Source organism: Cervus elaphus, chromosome 25, assembly GCF_910594005.1.
Source record: "Cervus elaphus chromosome 25, mCerEla1.1, whole genome shotgun sequence".
Taxonomy (NCBI): Eukaryota; Metazoa; Chordata; class Mammalia; order Artiodactyla; family Cervidae; genus Cervus; species Cervus elaphus.
Window position 1 is genome coordinate 26,114,661 of NC_057839.1, and position 24,321 is coordinate 26,138,981.

General features: G+C 41.3%; 1 protein-coding gene across 1 annotated transcript in view; it reads right to left on the reverse strand.

The window, feature by feature from the left end:
- The window catches only part of IL31RA (interleukin 31 receptor A), a 56,775-nt gene that overhangs the window by 7,043 nt on the left and 25,411 nt on the right, over nucleotides 1-24,321 (reverse strand). Inside the window, exons 7-15 of the mRNA XM_043887915.1 lie at nucleotides 23,680-23,845; nucleotides 16,640-16,719; nucleotides 13,021-13,237; nucleotides 7,757-7,939; nucleotides 6,658-6,759; nucleotides 5,680-5,826; nucleotides 3,615-3,755; nucleotides 1,723-1,816; nucleotides 54-135 (exon numbers count right to left, since the gene is read on the reverse strand). Coding sequence (XP_043743850.1) covers nucleotides 54-135; nucleotides 1,723-1,816; nucleotides 3,615-3,755; nucleotides 5,680-5,826; nucleotides 6,658-6,759; nucleotides 7,757-7,939; nucleotides 13,021-13,237; nucleotides 16,640-16,719; nucleotides 23,680-23,845 — 1,212 coding nt within the window. The remainder of the gene's footprint in view (nucleotides 1-53; nucleotides 136-1,722; nucleotides 1,817-3,614; nucleotides 3,756-5,679; nucleotides 5,827-6,657; nucleotides 6,760-7,756; nucleotides 7,940-13,020; nucleotides 13,238-16,639; nucleotides 16,720-23,679; nucleotides 23,846-24,321) is intronic.

The window sequence follows — 24,321 nt, forward strand, 5'->3', positions numbered from 1 at the left end:
CCTCCCATAACCAGCCTGCTCACAATCTCCTTAATAGAAACAGGAGTGTTTACCTTGAAATCATCTCCACACCACGTGGCTATACTGCTTTCAGCAGGGTTGGGAACATCAGGCCAACATAGGTGCTTCAGTTTGCTAATAAGAGAGAAGATTTTAAAATGGAAAGTAAGTCCAAGAAGCATTTTACTTGTACTGCATGGCCAAGCCAAAAGAATGCTATCCCGCCTTCTAGTGGAGGAGACACAAGACCCAGGTTCAAGTTGGGAAGATCCCCTGGAGGAGGAAATGGCAGCCCACTCCAATATTCTTGCCTGGAAACTTCCATGGACAGAGGAGTCTGGTGGGCTACAGTCCATGGGTCACAAAGAATCAGACACGACTGAGCATGCACACACACATGGGGAATTGTACGACTCCCTATTGAATAATGGCAAGCTCACAGCCTCCTGATGGAAACTGAGAAAACAAAGTGCTTTGCGGTAGGGGCAGGAGAGTGGCGAAACTGCAAGTCATTTGTGGGACGTAATGGAGGGAGAGCTTTCCCCAGACAAAGTTACTCTTTCCCACTCTCCTGCCACCGCATCTCCACCCCCTGGTCCTGGTGCCGGGAATCACACTATCACAGAGCCATTTGTTTGAGATTTATTCCCCAGGAAAGGTAACAATATAAGTCTTAGAAGATACTCATATTTTAGAGCAGTGATTCTCAAAGTGTGGTTCCCAACCAGCAGCATCGTCACCACCTGGGAGCTTTTAGATATGCAAAATGTACAAGAATTTGTGTTGAAGATTCAGTTACAATCCACGGGAACTGAGGTTGACTTAGTTTGACCATAACTAAGCACAGCTTGGGCTTCCCAGGTGGCGTCAGTGGTAAAGAACCCACCTACCAATGCAGGAGACATTAGAGACATGGGTTCAATCCCTGGGCTGGGAAGATCCCCTGGAGGTGGGCATGGCAACCCACTCCAGTATTCTTGCCTGGAGAATTCCACAGACAGAGGAGTCTGGCAGGCTATGGTCCCTAGTTAGGGTCTCTAGGGTTGCAATGAGTCAGACACGACTGAAGTGACTTAGCATACATGCACACACAACCTCAGCTTGGCAGAGAAGACTCACAACTGTGCAGTTCTGGAGAGAGGGAGGGAGCCCATGACCCTCAGGGTAGAATGAGGCTCTCTGGGGAGAGAAAGGACAAGACCCTGAAGACAGGCTTCCTTCCCTACAGTGGCCAGAGCAGGCAGGACAAATGGCCTTCAGCCAGCCCTCCAACACTGTGTAATTAGCAAGGACTAGTCTATGCTGGGCATGCGCTGGCCAGAGCTCCAACTCCATGGGCACCCTGCTCCCTACTCTACCTAGAAGAGAAGCTGGCCACCTGGAGACCCTTTGCTGCTGCCAGTGGTCCCCACTAGACACTGAGAGAGAGGATCTTCTCCCCAACTCTAGTCTCAATTGCAGAACATAGCAGATAAAGCCTGTGAGGCAGCTGATACTTCCCTGGCTTCAAAAAGTCCTAGGCCTGGTGCATGGGGCTGTGGGGGGTAGAGGTCCTCTGCTCCAGTTAGAATTCTAATGTACCACAGTGTAAGGCACATGATAAATTCAGTAGCTAGGTAAAAAACCAAAAACATGAATGAACATGCCTAAATAGCAGAGCACCCTCTTCCACCCATGGTGCCTTCCACTTTTGAGGGCCCGCATTGTTGTCTCCAAACTCACTTGGGTTTTTTGATGCCATATGCCACTGTCAGGAGGATGAGAATAAGAAGGCCCCCTCCAACCAGAGAAGTTACAAGAAAAATCTCAAAGACACCTTTGGGAAAAAGAGAACAAAATTAGTAGTAGGCTGAGCTCCTTACTTTCTTGACAAAAATCAAAGAGTAATATTTCCTTCCAGTAGTTTTAGCAACATATTCCTTGTCAATTTCCTTTCAATTTAATTCAAATTCATTCCATTTCTCCTCTCCCTGAATAATACTGACTGAAATTATGTTCCCCAGGTTCATCCTCCAGTTTCATTCATTTAATAAACATTTTCTGAGCACTTATAATTTGCCAAACACTATTCTGAGTAATAAAACAAACAGCAAGAAACACAAGAATCCCTATTCTCATTGAGTTTACATTCTGGTACAAGAATTCAGACAATAAATAATGTAAGATTATTTCAGATAAAATGGGTATTTTAAAAATTATTTTTATTATTAGAGAATAACTAGGGTAAAGTGGGATAGGAGTTAGCACCTTTAGATAGGGTAGCAAAGGAAGGCTCTTGGGAGAAGTGAAATTTGAGCTAATGTGAATAATAAGAAGGAATGAGCCATGTTCATTCTGGGGAAAGCATTCCAGACAGAAAAAAGAGCAGATGCAGGAGCATAAATGGGAACATAATTGGGAAGTGGTGGGAGGTGAGATCAGGAAGGGACAGATGAGGAAGTGTCCTGAAAGCTATGGGAAGGAGTTTGGGTTTTATTTAAAATACAACAGAAGCCATTGGAGGCTTTTAAGCAAGGGGTCTAGGATTTTAAACTCTGGCTGCTGTGTGGAAAACAGATGGTAGAGGATCAAAGATAGAAGCAGGGAGATCTATAAGAACCAAGGGTAAAAAACTTCTAGGCTCCAAGGTAGACTTTTGCCTTCAAGTTGACCCCTAGAGAAATTCCACCAGATAACGCAATTTGTGTCTAGTGTTGTAAAAATATGACATGATTTTTAAAGATTTTAGACAGCAATAGCAAAAAAAAAGTCCCTAAAGACAATGTTTCAGTCAATAAAAAAGAACATGTTTTCTGTGTAGAAACACATACTATACCCACATTTTCTGGAACCATAAACTGCTTTTCTTCTCTTGGAAACATGATAATAAACAAGGGACTTCCAAGAATGTTTAGACTGTTTCTAGCTTTTATTGAAATTGTGTAATATTCCTTCACTTTTAAGTTTCATTTTTAAGAACAGTGTTAGTATATCCTTACAATCAAATCTCTGTCATTCAAAGACTTAGAAAAATTAACCTGTTTCTCCCATCTGCCTTCCTTCTTTCTCCTTCATCTCCCTTCTCAGCCCATCTTCTTTCCCCTCTTGAATAGGCCCCACAAGCATCATATGAATCACATTTTACATTATTGTTTTATTTATTAAATTTTTATTGCTCCCATTTTTAATATAAAATCTGATTACTAGAACATATTATGCACTTTTTTACTCAAAAGACTCCACGAATGATGACATTAAGTGGGTCAATGGTGCAAGGTTTTTCCTTGTTTGACACACAGGGATTGACGACTGTAAACTGGGGACAGTCTTGAGGTGGGGCTGGTTTGAAGTGTCAGTGAAGTTGGCATTAACTTGATCCCTTCTCTCTATGAAGATTTGGGGCTACCCGTGAGGAAGAAGCAAAACGAACCATCTTTCTAGATTCAGCTCTCAATCTTCCTGTTCTCCGTCCCATCACTCATATGCTTTCCTGGAAGGCCAGTGAGTCAGACAACAAATGGTTCTTCTTACTTCGCCCTTTCATTTGGCTTTCCCCTGCCCCTGGCAAACACCATCTGTGACTGGCCTAAAGGAAATGTCAAGGAGACATTCCCAGGGACTAAAAGAGTACTCACTAATTGACAATGTCTTGAAGCTTATCCCGGGGCCATTAGCTCCCCCAGCACTGGTGCTGGCCATGACCCAAACAGTGTAAGAGGTCTTTCGTGTCAGGGACTCCAGGTCACACTGCAGGATGCTGGAGTTGACTGTCTTGGCTAAAGGAAAAATACAGAAGTCAAACACCACAGCCAAACCCAAGTGAAAACTGTGCTTTATTGGAGTTCAAATAAGAGCACTGGAACCTGTGCTTCCAAGCTTGGCCATCTAATACTCCTATCTCTCTATTAAAATTAGCTTACTAAGATGGATCAAAGACCTAAATATAAGAGTTAAAACTATAAAACACTTAGAAAACCACATAGGGTAGATCTATATGGCCTTGAATATGACAATGACTTCTTAAATATGACACCAGCACAGAAGCAGCAGAAAGATTAAACTGGACTTCATCAAAATTCAAAGTTTTTGTGCATCAAAAGACACTATCAAGAGAGTGAAAACCTCACAGAATGGGAAAAAATACTTGCAAATCATACATTTGATAAGGAATTTGTAATCAGAATGCTTTTTAAAAAAAAACAAAAACAAACCCTAACAACTCAACAACTGAATGACAAACAGCCCAACTTAAAAACGAGCAAAGAGACTGAGAAGACTTTCTCTAAAGAAAATATATAAATGGCCAACAAACGCATATAAAAGATGCTCTACATCATTAGTTATTATGGAAGTGCAAATCAAAATCACATTGATATGGCTGATTCATGTTGATATGGCTGATTCATGTTGATATATGACAGAAACCAACACAATGTTGTAAAGCAATTATCCTTCAATTAAAAATAAATACATTTTAAAAAAAAACCACATTGAGATAGCATTTTATACCCACTAGGACAGCCACGCTTTTTAAAAATGAAAAATAACAAGTGTTGTTAAGGATGTAGAGAAATTAGAACTCTAATTTATTGCTAGTGGAAATTTAAACTGGTGTAGCTGCTATGGAAAACAGTTTGGTGGCCCCTCAGTAAGTTAACTTAGAATTCCCAAATGACCCAGCAATTCTAATTCTAGTATATACCCCCAAAGAATTAAAAGCAGAGATTCAAACAGATATTTATACACCAATGTTCATAGCAGCATTAATAACAGTGGCTAAAATGTTTTATCAGCTGATAAATGGATTAAAAAAAATGTTTCTTGATATAATAAAATATTATTTAGCCATAAAAAGGAATGACATACTAATACATGCTACAACATGGATGAATTTTGAACACATTATGCTAAGTGAAAGAAGCCAGGCAAAAAAAAAAAGTCACATATTGTAGGATTCTGTTTATATGAAATATCCAGAATAGGTAAACCCATAGAAATAGAAAGGAGTTTTGTGGTTGCCGCAGACTGTGGGACAAGGGTAAGGAAGTGACTGATTAATGGGTACATGGTTTCTGTTTGGAGTGGAAATGAGTAGTATTATGGTTACAACATTACAGATGTTTAATACTTAATGCCACTAAATTGTATACTTTCACATGTTTGAAGTGGTAAAATTTACATTATATGCACATTATATGTATTTTACCGTAACCAAAAAAAAAAAAAAAAATTAGCCTAAACAGAAACTCAGGCCTAGCCCACAATTGAGGATGTCAGGCAATATTGTAGACGCAAGAAAAAGGCAGTGGACAATAGAAGCCATTGTAAAGGGTCCTGCACTGAAGCAAGTGCCACCAAACAGGGTCTGTCCCCTCTAGCCTTTAATCTAGGCATGTCCCACTCTGGAGTAAAGGTCAAGAGCTCCCTGGGGGCCCACTGTTCACAGCCTGATGGGCACAAATTACATCAATTTCTCTAGTCCCTACAGGACTCTCAGGTACAGTCATTTCAATCTCATTTAACTCTTAAAAACTCAAGAGATGGACACCCTTGACACTGTTTTCAGAGAATCTCAAGGAAGTTAAGTGATTCCTGCAAAATGGCAGGGCACCCACCATAGGAGCTACCCCAATAGCAGGTCTATCTGCAGCATCTATCTGGGGCTCAGGGTTCTTTCAGCTTGACTATAAGCTCACTTACAGAATTCCTTTCCATCTTCAGCTTGGTAAAATATGGTGTAATTGTTGATGAAACCATTTCTCTGATGCTTGGGAATCTCCTTCCATGTAATTGTGACTGTCCTCACACCAATGTTCTCCACCTTCGTCACGGGACCTGCTGATGGAACTTTATAGGACAGGGAGACAAATGAACACTGAATCACACCCCAGCACATCCTTCCCCTACGAAGTCTCTGCCCAGTCCTCAAACTGTAATCAGTGCTGGGGGTGGGAGGTGGGGCAGAGTAGGGAAATGATGAATCAATTTGTCTTGAGAAAACTGTTGTCTGGAATCATGCCTCTCAAACAGGAAGAGAAGCAGAGTCAAAGACCAGAGAAAGAGTACTTCCTCATAGACTTCTCACTAATTTGGCACCCAGCTTTTTCATCCATATGTGTAATAGCTATTATCAAACAGTTGAAGATTATGCTTCCGTGAGCTATCGTTGAGTGACAGGATGTATTTCCTAAGGCTGAATCTGGAAGATGTTAACTTCCAAAAAGGTAGAAGTTAAAGTCTGAGTGGTTCACCAATAAAACCTTTGATTATTGCTATACAATCAAATATAATTTTTTAGCATCTCCAAGTTACAGTTAACTCTTAGGGTCCCTAGCTTGGTCTTTCTTTTCTGATTATAGAGATGTTAGCGCTGTTTCTTTGTGACTTTGGGCAAGTTGGTTCACCTCTCTGAGCCTTGCTTTTGTGAGATGAGGGACTTGGACTTGATGATCTCTAATGTCCACCACAGCTTTAAAATTCAGTGACTCCATACTCTGACCACAACTGTGTCAACTTCTACAAACTGTAATAAGTATACATAGCTTATTACAAGCTAAATGTGCAGCACGGATGAGCACTAAAGAAACTGTGAACAAGCTACAGGCCTTCACAGCCTTAAGTAAATGTTGGACAGGCCCCAGAGTTTCCTTTGCCCAATGGAACCTTGTCCATACGTACCACCTTCTTTGACATAAGCCTGAACGGAATATGGCTCGCCCACTCGGTTTTGCAACATTGGATACACAGAGATATTATAGCACCAGAAAGGTTTCAGTTCATCTGTAGAGAAAGGGGAGGTGCCGGGGGGCAGAGGGAGGGAAAGAGAGAGAAGGAGTGAGGGAGGGAGGAAGAAGCGTTAGGTGCAGAGCATGGCATAGAAGACGGAATGCTAGACTAAGACTTATGACCTGTGACTTACAGAAGATACTTTATTTCTCAATCATCTCCACATCTGAAAAATAAGGAAGTTAACTTGGATGGTCTCTAATATCTATGTTGTTTCTAACATGTTAAAATTAATTCTTAGAACCAAACCTGCACCACTCTGACAAAATGGCGGAGCCACCCAGGAAGGGAGAAGTAAGAGATCCAGGCTCTCCTTCATCACTGATTTTGTTACATCATTTGGGGAACACTACAGAATAAATTTAATTCTTCTTTCAATAGCATATCACCCTAGAGAACTCAGCTACCATACGTTCTAGCTCTTCTGTCTGTCTGCATCCCTACATAAGTATAATTCTTCATATAGATGCTACTAAGTATTAAAAAATGGTTGGAGTGATAGGACTGGGAGAGTAAAGCCTCACTTATGTGTCTTATACGGAGCAGGGACTTTCTTGAAAAGAAGGCTATTCTCTGTATCAGTCACTTGGGGAAGGGCCCTAGAACCTAAACATGTAGCCAGAACTGAAGGAGGCACCCTGAATAGGACAGATGGGATACAAACTCTGGTGTTTCCACACAATCGCATGATTTCCACATTGTATCCACATGATCATGGTATCTGGGAAGAGCTCTCTGATAGTGGGTGTCCACCACCAAATATGGTGCTTTCCGCCTGGAAGCATGTCAGCTGCCTAGTCCGATACTCACGGCTTATTCTTCCAGCATTGCTGGGAAATGCCAAGAAGCACACGTCACTAAGCTTGCCCTAGCCTGTCAAATTCTATTACTTACAATTTACAGGTTTGAAGCCAAAATTAAGGATTTTAAAACTGGTGAAAACGAAAGTGAATCCTACATAGCAAGAACCTGTGGGGTCCGCACTGGCTACCTTGCTGGATTGTCCAGTTCCTGGTATGAGACACAGACTCCCAGGAAATGGCCAAGGGCTTTGAGTCCAAGTCTGGGACCCACTCCACCATCCATGTATCAACCTCCAGAGCAGAGCTTTGCCACTCCACCACCAGCTGGTCCTGAGTGAGGCAGGTGTGCATGGCCTCAATGCACTGGAACACTGAAAGGAGAGGAAAAGACTGCTTCACAACACCGAACTCATCCTCCAAATGCACCAACCACATTTACATCTATTCACTGCCCAAAGTGTAAAGAAGGTCAAAGTTCAGGATCTCCACTGCCACCTTCCACTGGGATGCTGTTTTTAATGTTTTTATTGTATCCCTTTTCCTTACTCTTAATATTTGATGAAGTGCCTTTTGTTATCTTCCCCAAATTTGCCTGTTGCCAGCAGAGAACCTTACTAGACTGTTGATGCCTAAGAAAAATTACCAGGCATCTCTGGGGTCTGTGCAAATCAAAAGGAAAGTAAGCCTGAGACAAAGAATAGATCTCTAAAGGTAGAATTTCAGGCATCTATAACTTTGTGACTGGGAAGCTAGAAGCTGGTGACCCTAAAATCATACCAGGGTGATGGTTTCTAATTTCAACTATCTAAACTGGTGCTATACAACCTGGCTATGCAATCCCATCTTCAGGTAGGAAGAACTGTGTCTGTGCAGAAGGATATAGACACACCCAACTGAAGCACCTAGATGTGGACCAATAGGTAAATGACTGCATTCCCTGCAGACCTAGCAAAAAGACAGGGGGGAACAGTCCACAGTGTTCTTTAGTAGAAAAGTTGAACGTGTGGCTTCAAGTCTAGTACCTGGGATCTAATCAGAATTAGAGAGTTCCCTTATTGAAAATGTTCTGAATATGCAGAAGAGAGGACTACTGGAGATGTGGGGAGAGAAGGAGGAGAAGGAGGGCATGAAGGAGTGGGGCTCAGAAGACCACAGCATGTGGCTTTCCCGTCTTCTACTCCTAACCGCCTGCAACACCCCTGAGCCTATAGAATTGGAATCCACAGGAAGCATGTTTAAATTAACATCAAAGATGGTTCTGGATGAGGGCAGAAGAAGAGGTGGAGTCCCTCAAAAAAGCCAAAATGCCTCTGGAAGTTGGAAACCTAGGCAAGTATAGAGATTTGGCATAAGAGGCCAGGGGGTACTAAGTTCTACTATGCCTATATAACAAATACATTCAGTTCAGTTCAGTTCAGTCGCTCAGTCGTGTCTGACTCTTTACGACCCCGTGAATCGCAGCACGCCAGGTCTCCCTGTCCATCACCAACTCCCGGAGCTCAAATACATTACTATGTGTAAAATAGATAACTAATGAGAACCTACTCTATGGCAAAAGGAACTCTATTCAGTGCTCAGTGGTGACCTAAATGGGAAAGCGAAAATTGCTCAGTCGTGTCCAACTCTTTGCAAGTCCATGGACTGTAGCCCACCAGTTTCCTCTGTTCATGGGCTTTCCCAGGCAGCAGTACTTGAATGGGCTGACACTTCCTTCTCCAGGGGAATCTTTCTGACCCACGGATCGAACCCGGTCTCCTGCATTGCAGTCAGATTCTTTACTGTCTGAGCCACCAAGGAAGCTCCCCACTCCAAAAGCAACTATACTCCAATAAAAATTAATTTAAAATAAATAAATAAATAAAAGGAAAACAACAACAACAACAAGCCCCAGAGGGTTAGGGTTAGCCCCACAGCCTCTGTCCTTGAAGCTCACAATTGGAGGGAAAGGAGTCCTTTCCCCATACTAGGCCTTTATGAGAGACTCTAGCGTCTGGTCTAGAAGCAAGGCCAGAGAATATGTCACCTTGAAAGGGCAGCTCTGCGGAAGAGCAACGGAGCCATGGGGAAATTGTGAAGCTGGAGTAGGGCAAGGAGCACAGAGCCAGGAAACCAACCCCACCTGAGCCCTCGCGTTCCAGCTCTCTCCTCCCTGCCCTCCCCGGCTCCCAGCCTCTAAACATCCTTAGTCACTGTTGCAGTCAGGCTTAAAGTCATTATTGGAGCATTAGGAAACTTACTCAGCCTCTTGAAGCAGGTAACATTAGTGTTCCCTGTTCCCCTCAATCAGTAAAGAATCTGCCTGCAATACAGGAGACCCAGGTTTGATTCCTGGGTTGGGAAGATCCCCTGGAAAAGGAAATGGCAACCCACTCCAGTATTCTTGCCTGGAGAATCCCATGGGCAGAGGAGCCTGCAGGCTATGGTCCATGGGGTCACAAGAGTTGGACACGACTTAGAGACTAAACTGCCAACCAATCCCCTCTGATGTCTTTTTGCTGTCTTTATGTCACCTGCTTAGGATAACTTTGAGCTGTAACAAACTTCAGAGTTCCTGTGCAGGGTCAGGCTGGAACCACCCTCCCCAGGACTGTCAACTCAGATCGAACCATTCTGGGTTGAATTGTGTGCCCACAGAAGACATTCTTGGTATTGCAGAATGTAACCTTATTTGGAAAGCAGGTGTAAGAAGCTAAAATAAGATGAGAGTCCTTAGCCCAATACAACTGGTCTCCTTAAAAGTGGAATTTGAATGCAAAGAAAGATACACACAGGAAGCTGGTCATGTGAGGAATGAGTCGGATTAGAATCAGACTGCTACAAGCCAAGGAAAGCCTGGGGCTTCCAGAAGCTGGAATAAAAAGGATCCTCCCTTACAAGTTTTTAAGGGAGCACGGTCTTGCCAGAGCCTCATTTTCAGACTTTCTATCCTGCAGAACAATGAGGCAGTTGAGTTTCTGTTGTTTGAAGTCACCGAGTCTATGGTGCTTTGTTGGGAAGATCTGGGAAAATCAATCAACATCTTTGGCTCAGCCTCCTCTTCCTCCTCTTCCCTGGCCTTCCTTCCTTTTCTGATTAATAAACCACTTGCACGAACATCCCAACTTGAAGATGGAAGTGACTGTTGGTTGCTAATCCCACACTCTTTCTCTTTAGCAGCATTGGAACTCTGAGGAGCAGAAGTCAGGTCTAAAGAGTTAAGAAATAAGCACAGATTCTGGACCACAGAGGGTGTGGAATCAAGCCATGAGTCAGCCTAGCAAGACGAAAGGGCCTGGGCAGCATTAAGGGTTGTTGAAAGAAGTTTCCAAGTCATTGTTCTACTGAATGTTGACTAATTGCCTCCATCACTCAACAATCACTTTTTGAGCAACTTCTCCAAACACAATACACCCCCAGATGTGGTAGGAAATAGATCCCTCTTGAGAAAAGAGGAAAGGCACTTAGACTGCACATGCCATTAATTTCTTATGATTTGCATGAAGTCAGTCACTCCAGGCCCATCAAATACCATTCTCAGATGCTAGCAGTGCTTCGTCTTTGCCCACCATCCTAGCCCAACCTGAACCCTACCTCAACTCAGTACCAACCTCCTCCTCGGACAATTGGCCATGTTTTGCCATGTCCTACCTCAGACCACTCCACAGCTGTCTGCTGGCTAAGGTCTCCTAGAAGCAGAGCTTCTTGTCTTGGGGCCAAAAGGAACCTGAAGGTGTTTCTGTTCCAATTCTTTATTTGAAAGATAGGAAAACAGAGGTCCACAGAGGAAAATAATCATTCAGTATCACACAGCAGCTGTGATCAGATTTCTAAGTTACTTTACTAAGTCCAAGGTTCTGGATAAAATATATTGGACGAGTTTGGAATCATGTAGACCTGTGCTTAAAGTCCACCTGAGAGATCTTTGGGCAAATTACTAAGCTTTCCTGAATCACAGTTTCATCAGCTAAAAAGTAAACCTGATAGCACCTATCCCATGGGTCATGTGAGGCTAAAATTAGATTGAATCATATCATTTTAGCACAATGTCTGACATATCCTAATGGACAATATTGGATAATTGTACTTAATGACTGTTAAACTTACAAGTATTATTATAACTATTCTCCAGGTGACTCTAGTAAACAAAATTCTGTAAAACATCACATTCTTAAATGTCTTGGACTGGGAATTGCAAAGAGGTCTGTAAAGGGTCAAATAGGAAACATTTTAGGTTTTGCAGGCATCTGTTGCAAGTGCTCAACACTGCCATTGCTACACATTGTTGCAGGAGACGCAGGAGACAAGGGTCAGATCCCTGGGTCAGGAAGATCCCCTGGAGAAGGAAATGGCAATTCATCCCAGTATTCTTGCCTGAAGAATTCCATGGATACAGGAACTTGGTGGGCTACAGCCCATGGGGTCGCAAAAGAGTCAGACATAACTTATCAACTGAACAACAGCAACAAGATCTAGAGAGAAAATAAAGCCAGGAAGAGGAAATAGATTGCCTGCAATTCTTTGAACAAGACTCAAAGAAGCTATTTTATTCCAAAACAGGATATAAGTTTGCATGAGAGTAGCAACGTTTTTAAAATTACTTAATTAAAGGTGTAATGAGCAATTATTGGCAAGAATAAGCATTAGAGCCAACTCATTAGAAAAGACCCTGATGCTGGGAAAGATGGAAGGCAAAAGAAGAGGGTGGCAGAGGATGAGATGGTTAGATAGCATCACCAACTCAATGAACAAGAATCCAAACAAACTCCAGGGAGACAGTGAAGGACAGGGAAGCCTATGGCATGGGGCAGTCCATGGAGTTACAAAGAGTCAGACACTACTTAGCAATTGAACAACAACAACAATTAACATTAGAACTATCCCTAACTAGATAATCAAATGGAAGGGAGAAAAGGAAGAAAACAGGAGAGTGAACAAATCAAGACTGGGATGTGGTCAGAACTGTGAAGGGAAGATTTCGAAAGACATCTTTTAGCCACTGAGGATAAACATGGCAGATCTGACAGTTGTATAATGCTCAATCCAGCTTATATTCACTCAGAATAAAACAAATACTTGCTGCACATAGAACTTCTAGGCTCATGACTGTGTATCCTATGATTTACGAAATCTCTGATTTTCAACACAGGCTTTATTCCAAAAGAACATTATTTCAAGAAGCTCATTAATTAATTGAAGATTATGATTACCTCACCATAACCTAAAATGTCCTTACTTCATTTTCATTTTGATGCTAAAAAAAACAGCAACCATTGAGAGGATAGGGAGAGTCAGTCAGTCAGTCAGTTCAGTCGCTCAGTCGTGTCCAACTCTTTGTGACCCCATGAATCGCAGCACGCCAAGCCTCCCGGTCCATCACAAACTCCCGGAGTTTACTCAAACTCATGATAAGGACAATTCCTTGGCAAATCAGATGGGGTAAGGCATCTAACTAGGAAGTTTATGTCATACTTACACTTTTCATCAATAGCTGGAATCCTCAAGGTGGCCTCTGGAGATTTCCCAAGAGAATTATAGGAAATCACATGTACCCAGTAGGTCTGGTTTCCCAGGTACAGTTCAGGCTGCTGGTCAGTAGTGTTCATTGTCTCTGTGAGGTTAGTATTGTTTTCTGGAAAATACCATATGTTGTAACCAAGTACTTTCTCCAGGACTGGGGTTCCTTTTGCCTTCTGAACACAAAGGAAACAAAATTTACTGCTAACAGCAAAGAAAGAAAGTCATTGAGACAGTAATAAATGGTGGGAATCAGGGATGGGAGGTAATATTAACTATTAGGTGTTAAACTATAATCATATGATGATCCCTCTGGAATGAGTAACATACGCTATGCCATGTTAACCCTCCAGATGCCAGGAGAGGGGATTTCTAAATGGTCTCTTGGTATCAACCCTTGACATAAATCTAATTCCACAAAGCTAAACTAACATGATGCCCAAACCAATGCAAGCAAACCACTCCTATTCCTTTAGGCAGCATCTTTCTCTCTGTCTTAAATGGGAGAGGTTGTTGTTCACTTGCTCAGTCATGTCCGACTCTTTGCGACTTCATGGACTGCAACACGCCAGGCTTCCCTGTCCTCCACTCTTTCCCGGAGTTTGCTCAAACTCAAATTCATTGAGTCGATGATGCCATTCAACCACCTTGTCCTCTGTTACCCACTTCTCTTCCTGCCTTCAATCTTTCCCAGCATCAGGGTCTTATCCAGTGAGTCAGCGCTTCGCATCAGGTGGCCAAAGTATTGAAGCTTCAGCTTCAGAATATTCAGGGTTGATTTTCTTTAGGATTGACTGGTTTGATCTCCTTGCTGTCCAAGGGACTCTCAAGAGTCTTCTCCAGCACCACAGTTCGAAGGCATAAATTTTTCGGTGCTCAGCTTTTTTTATTGTCCAGCTCTCACATCCATACACAACTAATGGAAAAAACATAGCTTTGACTACATGGACATTTGTAGGCAAGGTAATGTGTCTGCTTTTTAATACACTGTCTAGGTTTGTCATAGCATTTCTTCCAAGGAGCAAGCGTCTTTTAATTTCATGGCTGCAGTTATCATCCACAGTGGGCTCTTTGAAGCCCAAGAAAATAAAGTCTCTCACTGTTTCCACTGTTTCCCCATCTATTTGCCATGAAGTGATGGGACCAGATACCATGATCTTAGTTTTCTGAATGTTGAGTTTTAAGCCAACTTTTTCACTCTCTTCTTTCACTTTCATCAAGAGGCTCTTTATTTCCTCTTCACTTTCTGCCATAAGGGTGTTGTCATATGCATATCTGAGTTTATTGATGTTTCTCCTGGCAATCTTGATTCCAACTTGTGCTTCATCCAGCCTGTCATTTCACATGCTGTGCTCTGCATATAAGTTAAATAAGCAGGGTGACAATATACAGCCTTAACACACTCCTTTCCCAATTTGGAACCAGTCTGTTGTTCCATGTCCAGTTCTAACTGTTGCTTCTTGACCTTCATAAAGGTTTCTCAGGAGGCAGGTAAGGTGGTCTAATATTCCCATCTCTTGAAGAATTTTCCATCATTTGTTGTTATCCACACAGTCAAAGGCTTTAGTGTAGTCTATGAAGCAGATACAGATATTTTTCTGGAATTCTTCTGCTATTTCTATGATCCAGTGGATATTGGTAATGGACAGAGAAGCATAAACTTAAAAGTTGAGGCATTTCCTCTGAGCCAATCCCAAGTCTGTTCTGGCCCTGGGTCATTTCTTTCACGGAAACCTTCAGGGGTTGGAGAGTGCCCTGTCCTTTTATCTCCATACCACCCTCTCCAAGGAGAGAGCTAGCTTCCGCAACCAGACATTCCAGCTAAGAGGGCTAGAACATTCAAGGTTACCCTACCAGACCAAATCCTTGGTGAGAAATGAAGGTGACCCCAGGGTCTCCAGGCCAACCTTTTATTCAGCCTTGAACCTGAGCCCATTAATCATATGTTTTGCTAGAGATCAGCATGCTGAGTATTTCTCAGGAATTAGAGGGCTTTCCTGTTTTTCTCTTTCTGTTACTGATAACACAGAGAGATGAGCGGAATGACTGAACATAAGGTCAGAAGGACTTCAGAAGTCACTTTGTCCCACTGCCTTTTTGGTTTGAGAATTTCCTTTACACCTCTCATGACATAAAAAGTCAGCTAAAAATCTTCCTAATGACTGGGAGGCATTTATCTTTCATGATAACTCATTCTTTTTTTATAATAAAATAATAGTTTTATTGAGATATAATTCACATACCAGAAAATTCACTTTTTTGGAATGTGCAACTCACTGGCTTGTAGTATAGTCAAGAGTTGTGCAATCATCACCATGATCTGATTTTAGTTCATTCTTTTTTAAGCAGCTCTAATTCTTAGAAAACTCTACTGAAGCAAAAGGAAGACCAGTCTCCAGGTGAGGGGGAGAAGAAAAAGGGCATTCAAGTCCATCTCACTCACCTACTTCACAGGTTGGCCTACTTGATCTATGTGGGTCTGGCCACACACAGGATGTGCCCTTGTTTACTTTCCTTCTCAGAAATATGTTGACAGAGTAATTCCTTTCCACACTTGATGACTGAGAAAGAACTCACAACATCTGGGAGCAATTCTTGAAGATTTCCCACCACCACTCACTGGCTGTGTTCTCCCTTGCCTGCTGCCACTGAGGGTGTCCTTCTGTCCTCAGGGTGGGGAGAGGAGAAAGGTAGAAGGATGCTCCAACCCTGAAGTAACTGGGATTGGGATGTCATTTGGAAAAAGCAGGGTGATTTCTCCATTTTCAAGAGCATTTGAAACTTGCCCAGACTTGAGCAAGTATGAGAAAACCCAATGAGTATTTCCTGAGGAATCTGGAGACACACCAAAGAATTGGGGCATCTCACTGCTCTCCTCCCTCTCTTCTTCCCCCCAACTCCTCTCTCCTGCTTTCTGGCTGGTTTTCCCCCTCTGTTTGCCCTTTCCTTTCCTACTGATTCCCTCTTCCCCTCCTTTTCTGTCCTTTTTCCTACCGTCATCTCTCATCCCCTCTCTCGTGTCCTCTATATTAACCACCTGGATCCTCCTTTGTTCCTCATTCCGAGGCCTCCATCCTACAAAGGACCACTTGGCCCCTGTCCTATCCTTGCACCCCACTGCCCCAGTGCTCTGGGGGGCACTTGTGCAATGACCTCAGGACACACGAGTAAGCTCAACCCCAAGGCAGTGCTCTTCTCCAGTGTGCGGGTGGGGACTATATAATTTTACATTGCCTTGGAGTGAAGGCCAGCCAGCGACAGTTCTCTCCAGAAGGTCAAGGAGCCTCCTGCACTTACACTTGCACTCACATTTTGTACCTGTCCCAGGTGTTAACATTTCCAAGTGTTAACATTTCAGATCAAAGAAGAAGGCTCAAGGTCTGCATTGCCCATTCAGGACTTCTACAAAATGACATATAGGGCTTTTCTGAGGTAGGAAACCATTGTGAGATTTGGGGTATCAAAGCCTCTAGGGAAGGAAATTAAGGAGGTAAAATGTCCATAATCACAGTTCTTAGAGGTATAAGAGACCAAGGCTTTTACACAGAATTGTAAATAATAACCCAGAGAGAGGTCACCTTCCACAACAACTGCACTGTCCTTTTTCCATCCACTTTGTCTGATCTCAGGACTCTCCATAGATCCAGGCCATGTGGAGCTGTAAAGAATAAGAGTGAGGTGTTCAGCAGAGACAGAAGGGAGTTGTAGCAGGAGATGGTGAAATTAGTGAGGCTGTCTGTTTAGAAAATGAAGTTGGGGAGGATTTGCTCGAGGGGCTCAGCAGGAGTAAGGTGGAGAGTGGAAGACTTCATTGCAATGACGTCTTTATCCTGTGGTTGAAGGACTAGAATCAACCAAAAGTCAAAAATAACAAAGGATCTATAAAATTAATATCCTATACATAAATCACTCTTCCCCTGCAATGAAAATGTTGGGATTTTCTTGTATTAGAACACTACTATAATGTTGTGAAAAGCTTTGTATTTTGTGAAAAAAATAAAACCAGAATCATGTAGGGCAAAAATAAAAATGAAATAAAAAAATAAAACTGCTCTTGGATCTGATGACTTAAGGTAAGCTAAAATAAAACTACAATAGATCCCACTGTAATATAATTTATCATTCAAATCTAGATTGGAATATGACATCTCATGTCCTCTATCATTCACATACATGAAAGCTAGGAATAACATAGATAACTGCTAAGGAGATTTTATATATAATTTATGCCATATATACTCCTCAAAGAGATGAAACCACACACTTACAATATTATAAAGCACAACAAAGAATCAAAGAAGAAAGAAGCAGAGAAATAATCTTTCCTAAGCCCCTCTCTGAGCTCTAAATTTAATGCTGATCTTCCAGGCAGGAAGAGTGAAAAAGAATAAAATTTAGTTGTGTACTCTTTATGGGCTGATAAAAAGAACACATAGAAATCATTGTGAAGAGGCAAGTTTTTTCAGGCTATGGGCATTAAATTCATAAATGGAATTATCTTGTAGATCCAGTCAAAAAAGACGAAAGATAACCTAAAAGCTGATGTCTGCAATCACAGTTGAACAAAAGTACATAAATATGGCAGGTGTACACTTCTCATGGTTGTCTTCTATGAAATACAAGGTCATAATGTGAAAGCTAGGTTCATGCATTTCTCCCGTGAAAAACAACATACCTGAAGACAGCATAGTTCAAGTGTGTTAGCTTCTGATGATCTAACTATTCAGGGATAAAACTTAAAAAAAAAAGAGAGAGAGAGAGAGGAATTTCTATTACACTTGACCTCTAGACTGTATCTCCCAAATATCTTGTCTCAAGGAGTTTTGGCACAAAGTGGGCCACTGGTAATTTATAGTTGAACCTTCTGACATGCACCTGAAATTTCAAAATGCTGAGCTACTGACTAAAGAATGACACATACACTTTAGTCAAGAGAGGAAAGCAGCGTTCTAAAGAACTGTTCAGAAGGCTATTGGCCTGTAATTGAGGAAATGTCTCTAACTGAAGCTGCAGTTTATGAACACTAAATCTTTTCTTGAGGAATTCACATGGATGAAAAGAATGTAATTGAGTCTGCAAAAAATGGGGTCTGCCACTCAGGCCAAGATCTAAACTACTTTAGTACTGAGAGACTATTTTTAAGGATTTTTTTGTTTTTAATTTAGGTAATTGAGTGTTCAATGTGAAATTACATACTGAACTCTAATTAAAGACAACTTCATAATGTAGAAAAGTGCACTAAAGGGCAATTAAATCAATGACCTGTCTTGTCATCAATGAAGGGTGACATTTCTACAACTATGCTTGCAGAAGTCAAAGTGTGGTTAACACAGTCTAACTGCTAGATTCCAAGTGTCCCGATGAGACCTATTATAATTCCATGTAAGTTCCATATAAGGAAATTGGAACATTTAAACTTTATATATGACTCAATCTTCATTCCATTGAAATGTTGTTTTACAAGCTCTGCCAGGAGTTTTCCCAAATGTCCTTACCGAATCAAGAGACTGGACAGTCAGGACTCAACTTACTCAGACAGAGAGTAACAGGTTTCAGCCTGTCATCAGGTTACAGCCTGAGATGTAAGCAAAGACAGTGTTCCTCCCAGAAGACAGTCTTCTCAGCACAAAGATACAAAGTCATGAGACCTTCATAGGTGACCCACGGAACTGGAAAGACTCTCAATCCATCTCTTACTTGCAGAGTCTCTCTGTTCCAGTTACATGGAAGTCAGACTCTGGGATAATAATATTGAGAATAAGAAAGAAAAAGCCTAAAGGCAAAGTTTTCATTACAAGCCAGTTCCAAATACTCATCTGAAGCATAGACAGAAACAAAAATAAACTGATTATTAAATAATCAATCATTCCAGTCATTGATTAGAAAAAGTAAAATTCTACTTAGATTTACCCCATAGGCAGCCATTTAGTTCTAGTAGATAGTAAACAGTGCTGATGAAGGAATTTAATCAGGTATTTTCTTCTTTCACTGTGGTCACTATTTCCTGCAGATGTGTTCCAAAGAGAAACAGTCTTTCTGATGTAGACTTCCTACAGACGCGACTTTTAGTAAAACAAATGGCTAGCATTTAAATCTTCTATAATTATGTGTGCATGCTCAATTGTGTTCAACTCTTTGCAACCCCATGGACTGTAGCCCATCAGGCTCTTCTGTCTATGGAATTTTTCATGCGAGAATACTGGAGTGGGTTTCCATTTCCTCCTGCAGGAGATCTTCCCAACCTAGGGATTGAAACTGCATCTCCTGCATTCACAGGTGGATTCTTTACCACTTGAGCCATCTGAAAAACCCTCTTCTACAATTATTACAGTCAATTTTCCAAGATCATAAGTTGATAATGAATAAATTAATAATCCAGCTTAACCAAATGGGGAAAAGCAATAATTCTGTATTTGTGAAATAATACTAAGCTTTCACAAATTTGCCAAAATATTTACATATTGGTGGTGGTGGTTTAGTCGCTAAGTCATGTCCAACTCTTGTGACCCCGTGGACTGTAGCCCTCCAGGTTCCTTTGTCCATGGGATTCTCCAGGCAAGGAATATTGGAGTGGGTTGCCATTTCCTTCTCGAATTACATATTGGAGTTTACATATTCCAAGGCATCAACTGTTTGGACAGATGTAGTAAGAATTTGCCGCTCTGTTGTTCCAGTTACAATCTGGAAGTACTCACAGTCACCACCAATCAACACTTTAGACACATTCTGCTGCCTTTGCTGAAGACTAACACTAAGAATCGCTCACTTTTAGCAAGTGTCACATACTAAGCATTTTACCTGACTCATCTCATCTAACCTCCACAGACCTATAATTAGGTACATCAATATTACTATTTCCTCTTCTGAGGTGCTAAGAAGTGAGAAAATTGCCCAATATAACTCTTAAGTAATGGCGCCAGGAATTAAATATTATTATATGTTTCCTGTTACTGTTCAATCACTAAGTCATGCCCAACTCTTTGCGATCCAAAGGATTGCAGCACTCCACGCCTCCCTGACCCTCACTGTCTCCCGAGGTGTGCCCAAGGTCATGTCCATTAAGTTGGTGATGTGATCCAGCCATCTCATCCCCTGCTGCCCTCTTCTCCTTTTGCCTTAAATCTTCCCCAGTATCAGGGTCTTTTCTAATGAATCAGCTGTTTCATGTAGTATGCATGTTTCATGTAGTATATATTTATATGCTTAAATGTGAGTAAATAATCCTAATAATCAATATATTGAAATGCAAAAGGGAAGAGTACTTCATATTCAACTTAAAACAGAAAATTTCACATTAGAAAAGGTTTGAGGTGGTGTGTATAAAACAGTGGCATTTCATTGTGAAACAGGGAAACACTTTATGAATTAGAAGAGGATAAATTAGGATTTGCCAGGGGTGGGTACATTTTCATTAGTTTCTTCTGGGATTCTGAAAAAATTAAGAAAAGCAAAAATTGTCCAGTGGCAATGTTGACAGATGTTCATTTTATTTAACTAGCACAGGGCACAGAGGACACTAGCATCTAATGTTTTGGTAGTCAATCTTAGCCAAGCAAGCTGAAATAATAAATCAGTTGAAATGGTAAATCTCATTTCTAGTGGTGAAACAAGTGTATGAAATTGACATTAGCAAGTGGTTGGACTGTGATGAACCTAAGACAGTGAACCATAATGATGTTAGGTCTCTAAGAAGAATGACAGCTACAGGGAGGAGAATTGTACAAAACAAGATCAAACCCAGGGTAGAACTCACTCTCCCAGATTGCCTGCTGAGAGGTATAGCAGAGGGAGAGGACAACTTGCACAAGGATATTGCTTGCATTTTGTTCTAATATTTTAAAAGATAGGGGTCAGTCAAGTCACAGACAGCAATAACTGAGCACTCCAACAGATTATAACCATTGTGTCATTTTATATTGTATAATTTAAGTGCTGTTTGGTATTTGTAAACTAGTATATTTGTTTTGAAAGTGAAAGTGAAGTTGCTCAGTAGTGTCCGAATCTTTGCAACCCCATGGACTGTAGCCTACCAGGCTCCTCTGTCCATGGGATTTTCCAGGCAAGAGTACTGGAGTGGGTTGTCATTTTCTTCTCCAGGGGATCTTCCCGACCCAGGGATTGAACCCAGGTCTCCCGCATTGTAGGCAGATGCTTTACCATCTGAGGATTATTTAAGATGATGTCTATACAGTGTTCCCAAATACTGCATATAATTTTAATCAAAAATTCACATTAGGTCCACAACTTGACTAGTTTTGTTTTAATCATGCATGTATTTTTATTTATTTAAAATTTATATAGCACTTACCATTTGTAAGGCACTGTTCTAAGCATATAAACACATAGGGATTAGAAATTTTGTGTTACTTTTTCCTGTATTCCTACAGTTGAGCATGGAAGCCTGGATGCCTGAATGCCATAAATGAATAGAATCTTAGAGTAAGAAGGGACTTCAGAGGCCATCCAGCCCAATCCTCTATGTGTGTCACATGAATCTTTGTTGTAACTACATCCACCAATGAGTAGTCCAGACTAAGTATGAACATCTCCAGTGGGAGATACAAAATTCAGAAGGCACCTGATTATTCCCAGATATATGATCATATGGGCAAACATGGCAAATATCTGTTAACACTAACTTGGGTCTCATGGGAAACTCAACCAGGATCCAGGGGAATACACTTTTGCCATATAGACCAGGGAGCACGGGAGCTGACCCCACATGTTGCATAAGATCAGTGAGGGACTTGTTGTAAGACTGATTAAAAAGGGCCTGAAATCATGCCCGGGGTGGGGTGAGGGGAAATTCATGGTCTAGAACTTACATGTCTCATAAACAAAGTTAAAGCCTCAGAAGGTTAGAATGATCAGCATTTTTGTTTCTCTTACATATTTCAGAAGATGTGTGGCCTTTGATAAGTATTCATTTAATTAGTCATTCATTCATTGTATTAGGTTGAAAAATGAAGCCCCAAAATCTAAGTACAAATCTCTTATCACCTATAAACGTTACCATTTATGGCCAAAGGGACTTTGTATATGTGATTGGGTTAGGATCTTGAGATGGGGAGATTATCTTGGATTATCCCAGTGGGCCCTGAATATTATCACAATGGTCATTACAAGAAGGAAGCAGACAGATTTGATACAGAAGAGGAGAAAAAGGTAATGTGATGACAGAAGCAGAGACTGGAGTAATATGCTTTGTTCATAGGAAGGGGCCACAAACCAAGGAATACAGACAGCTACTAGAAGATAGAAAAGGCAAGAAAATATATTCTCCCTTAAAAATCTCCAACTGTGCCAACACTTTGACTTTAGTCCAATGAAACTGATTTTGGACCTTTGAATTCTAGAACTAGAAAAGAAAAAATAGTTGCGGGCTTCCCAGGTGGCACAGTGGCAAAGAATCCACCTGCCAATGCAGGAGACACAAGAGAGGGGAGTTCGGTCTCTGGGTTGGGAAGATCCCCTGGAGTAGGAAATGGTAGCCTGCTCCAGTATTCTCACCTGGAAAATTACATGGACAGAGGAGTCTGTCGCGCTATAGTCCATGGGGTTACAAAGAGTCAGATATGACTGAATAACTGAGCACACACACACACCCACAATTTGTTACAGTGGCCACAGGAAACGAACACATTCATCAAACACTTATTGAACGTCTACTGGGGTCAGGCTCTGGGCAAGGCTCTTGATTTATAGAGCATGGTAACATGCTGAGTGACCCTGAACAAATTAACATCTCAGCTATCTCACTTGCAAATGGAGGTGATTCTACATATTTTATAGGGCTCTTAGGAGAATTAATAACACTAATAGGAAATTTGTCAATTACTGAATGTTGATTATGGGCTAAACACAATTATTTCATTTAATCTTTAACATAATACTAAAAAGTAGATACTACTATTAACTCAATTTTATAAATTATAGTTCATTATGGAAAAGGGGAAAAATTAGTAAGGAGACTGAATCTTAGAGGGTGGGTATCTTGCCCAAAGTTACTCCACAGCCAGGCTGGATTTTATATTAAGCCCATAGATTAGGTTGGCCAAAAAGTTCATTCCAGTTTTTCTGTAAGATGTTATAGAAAAACTCAAATGAACATTTTGGCCAACCCAATAGTGTTCTTAATTACCATTCCTGACTCATGGTAACCATTCAATCAAGGTGCAATCCTCTTCTCCTTCCTTCCTTCACTATAATTAAAGATGTGACCTTTTTTCTCATTAGTTACACCTTTATTTTTTAGCAGTAGCTCAGGGTTTGCAACATCAAACTTTAATTTATCATAGGACATCTTTAAATAATATTATACTACTTCAAGCATAGTATAAGAACTTTATAAAAGTATTCAAGATATGGTCCTTTGCCTTCAAGGCAAAAAGCTGCTCATGTCACTAACATCATCAGGGGAAGGCCAGCTTATCCTGTAGGCTCAGGCATGTGACATGCATGCCCTGTGGAGGCGCACTGTACAGACTCTCTGGCTCTGGGATTGTGGGATTCCATGATTCCCAAGTATGGCAAAGTACTTGACAAAATCCACAAGGGCTCAGTTCAGTTTGCCCTAAACCAGAGCAGGCAAGAAAGAAACCACAAGGGACCGACTTGCCTTCTTCCATAGTTATTCCCATTTTTTCTTGACTCCAGCCACTCCAGAACCTTGACTTGTGAGCCACACATTGCAGAGCCACAACGTACTCTGTAAAAGCCTGCAGCCCTGTGAGGTTATATGCTGCCTCTTCATTCACACAGCTCTTGGTGAAGTTGACTTCCATCTAAAAGACAAAGACAGCCTTAAGCTGGATGGGAGACCACATGTTATCTTTCCATGTTTCTTCTTTACTCCCCAACCCTCTCTTACCTTTCTGAACTAGTAGCATTATATTTCAAATTTTTTAATTTTCATAAATAAACTTCTACACATGCTTGGAGACTGTTAGCATCAAATAGAGGTGTTACCCCAAGAACCACCACCCATCCCCTTTCTTGTTTCTAAGCTTGTGAGATACATATTCCTGCCTCTGGGCTGGATGTGAGTGAATCTTGCTGTCCTGGAAGATGCAGGGTGGATGGAGTCCTGGCACCCAATACAGGCCTCAGTTTAATTTCTGGAGATGACAACAATACCTAGAGATAAGATCTCAAGGAACAGTATGTAAAAGATACCTTGACAGCATTCAGTTCAAACTCATGCCATGAACAAAACCCAGACAAGTTAAGTGATTATGGACTACCTCAGCATTTATAATCA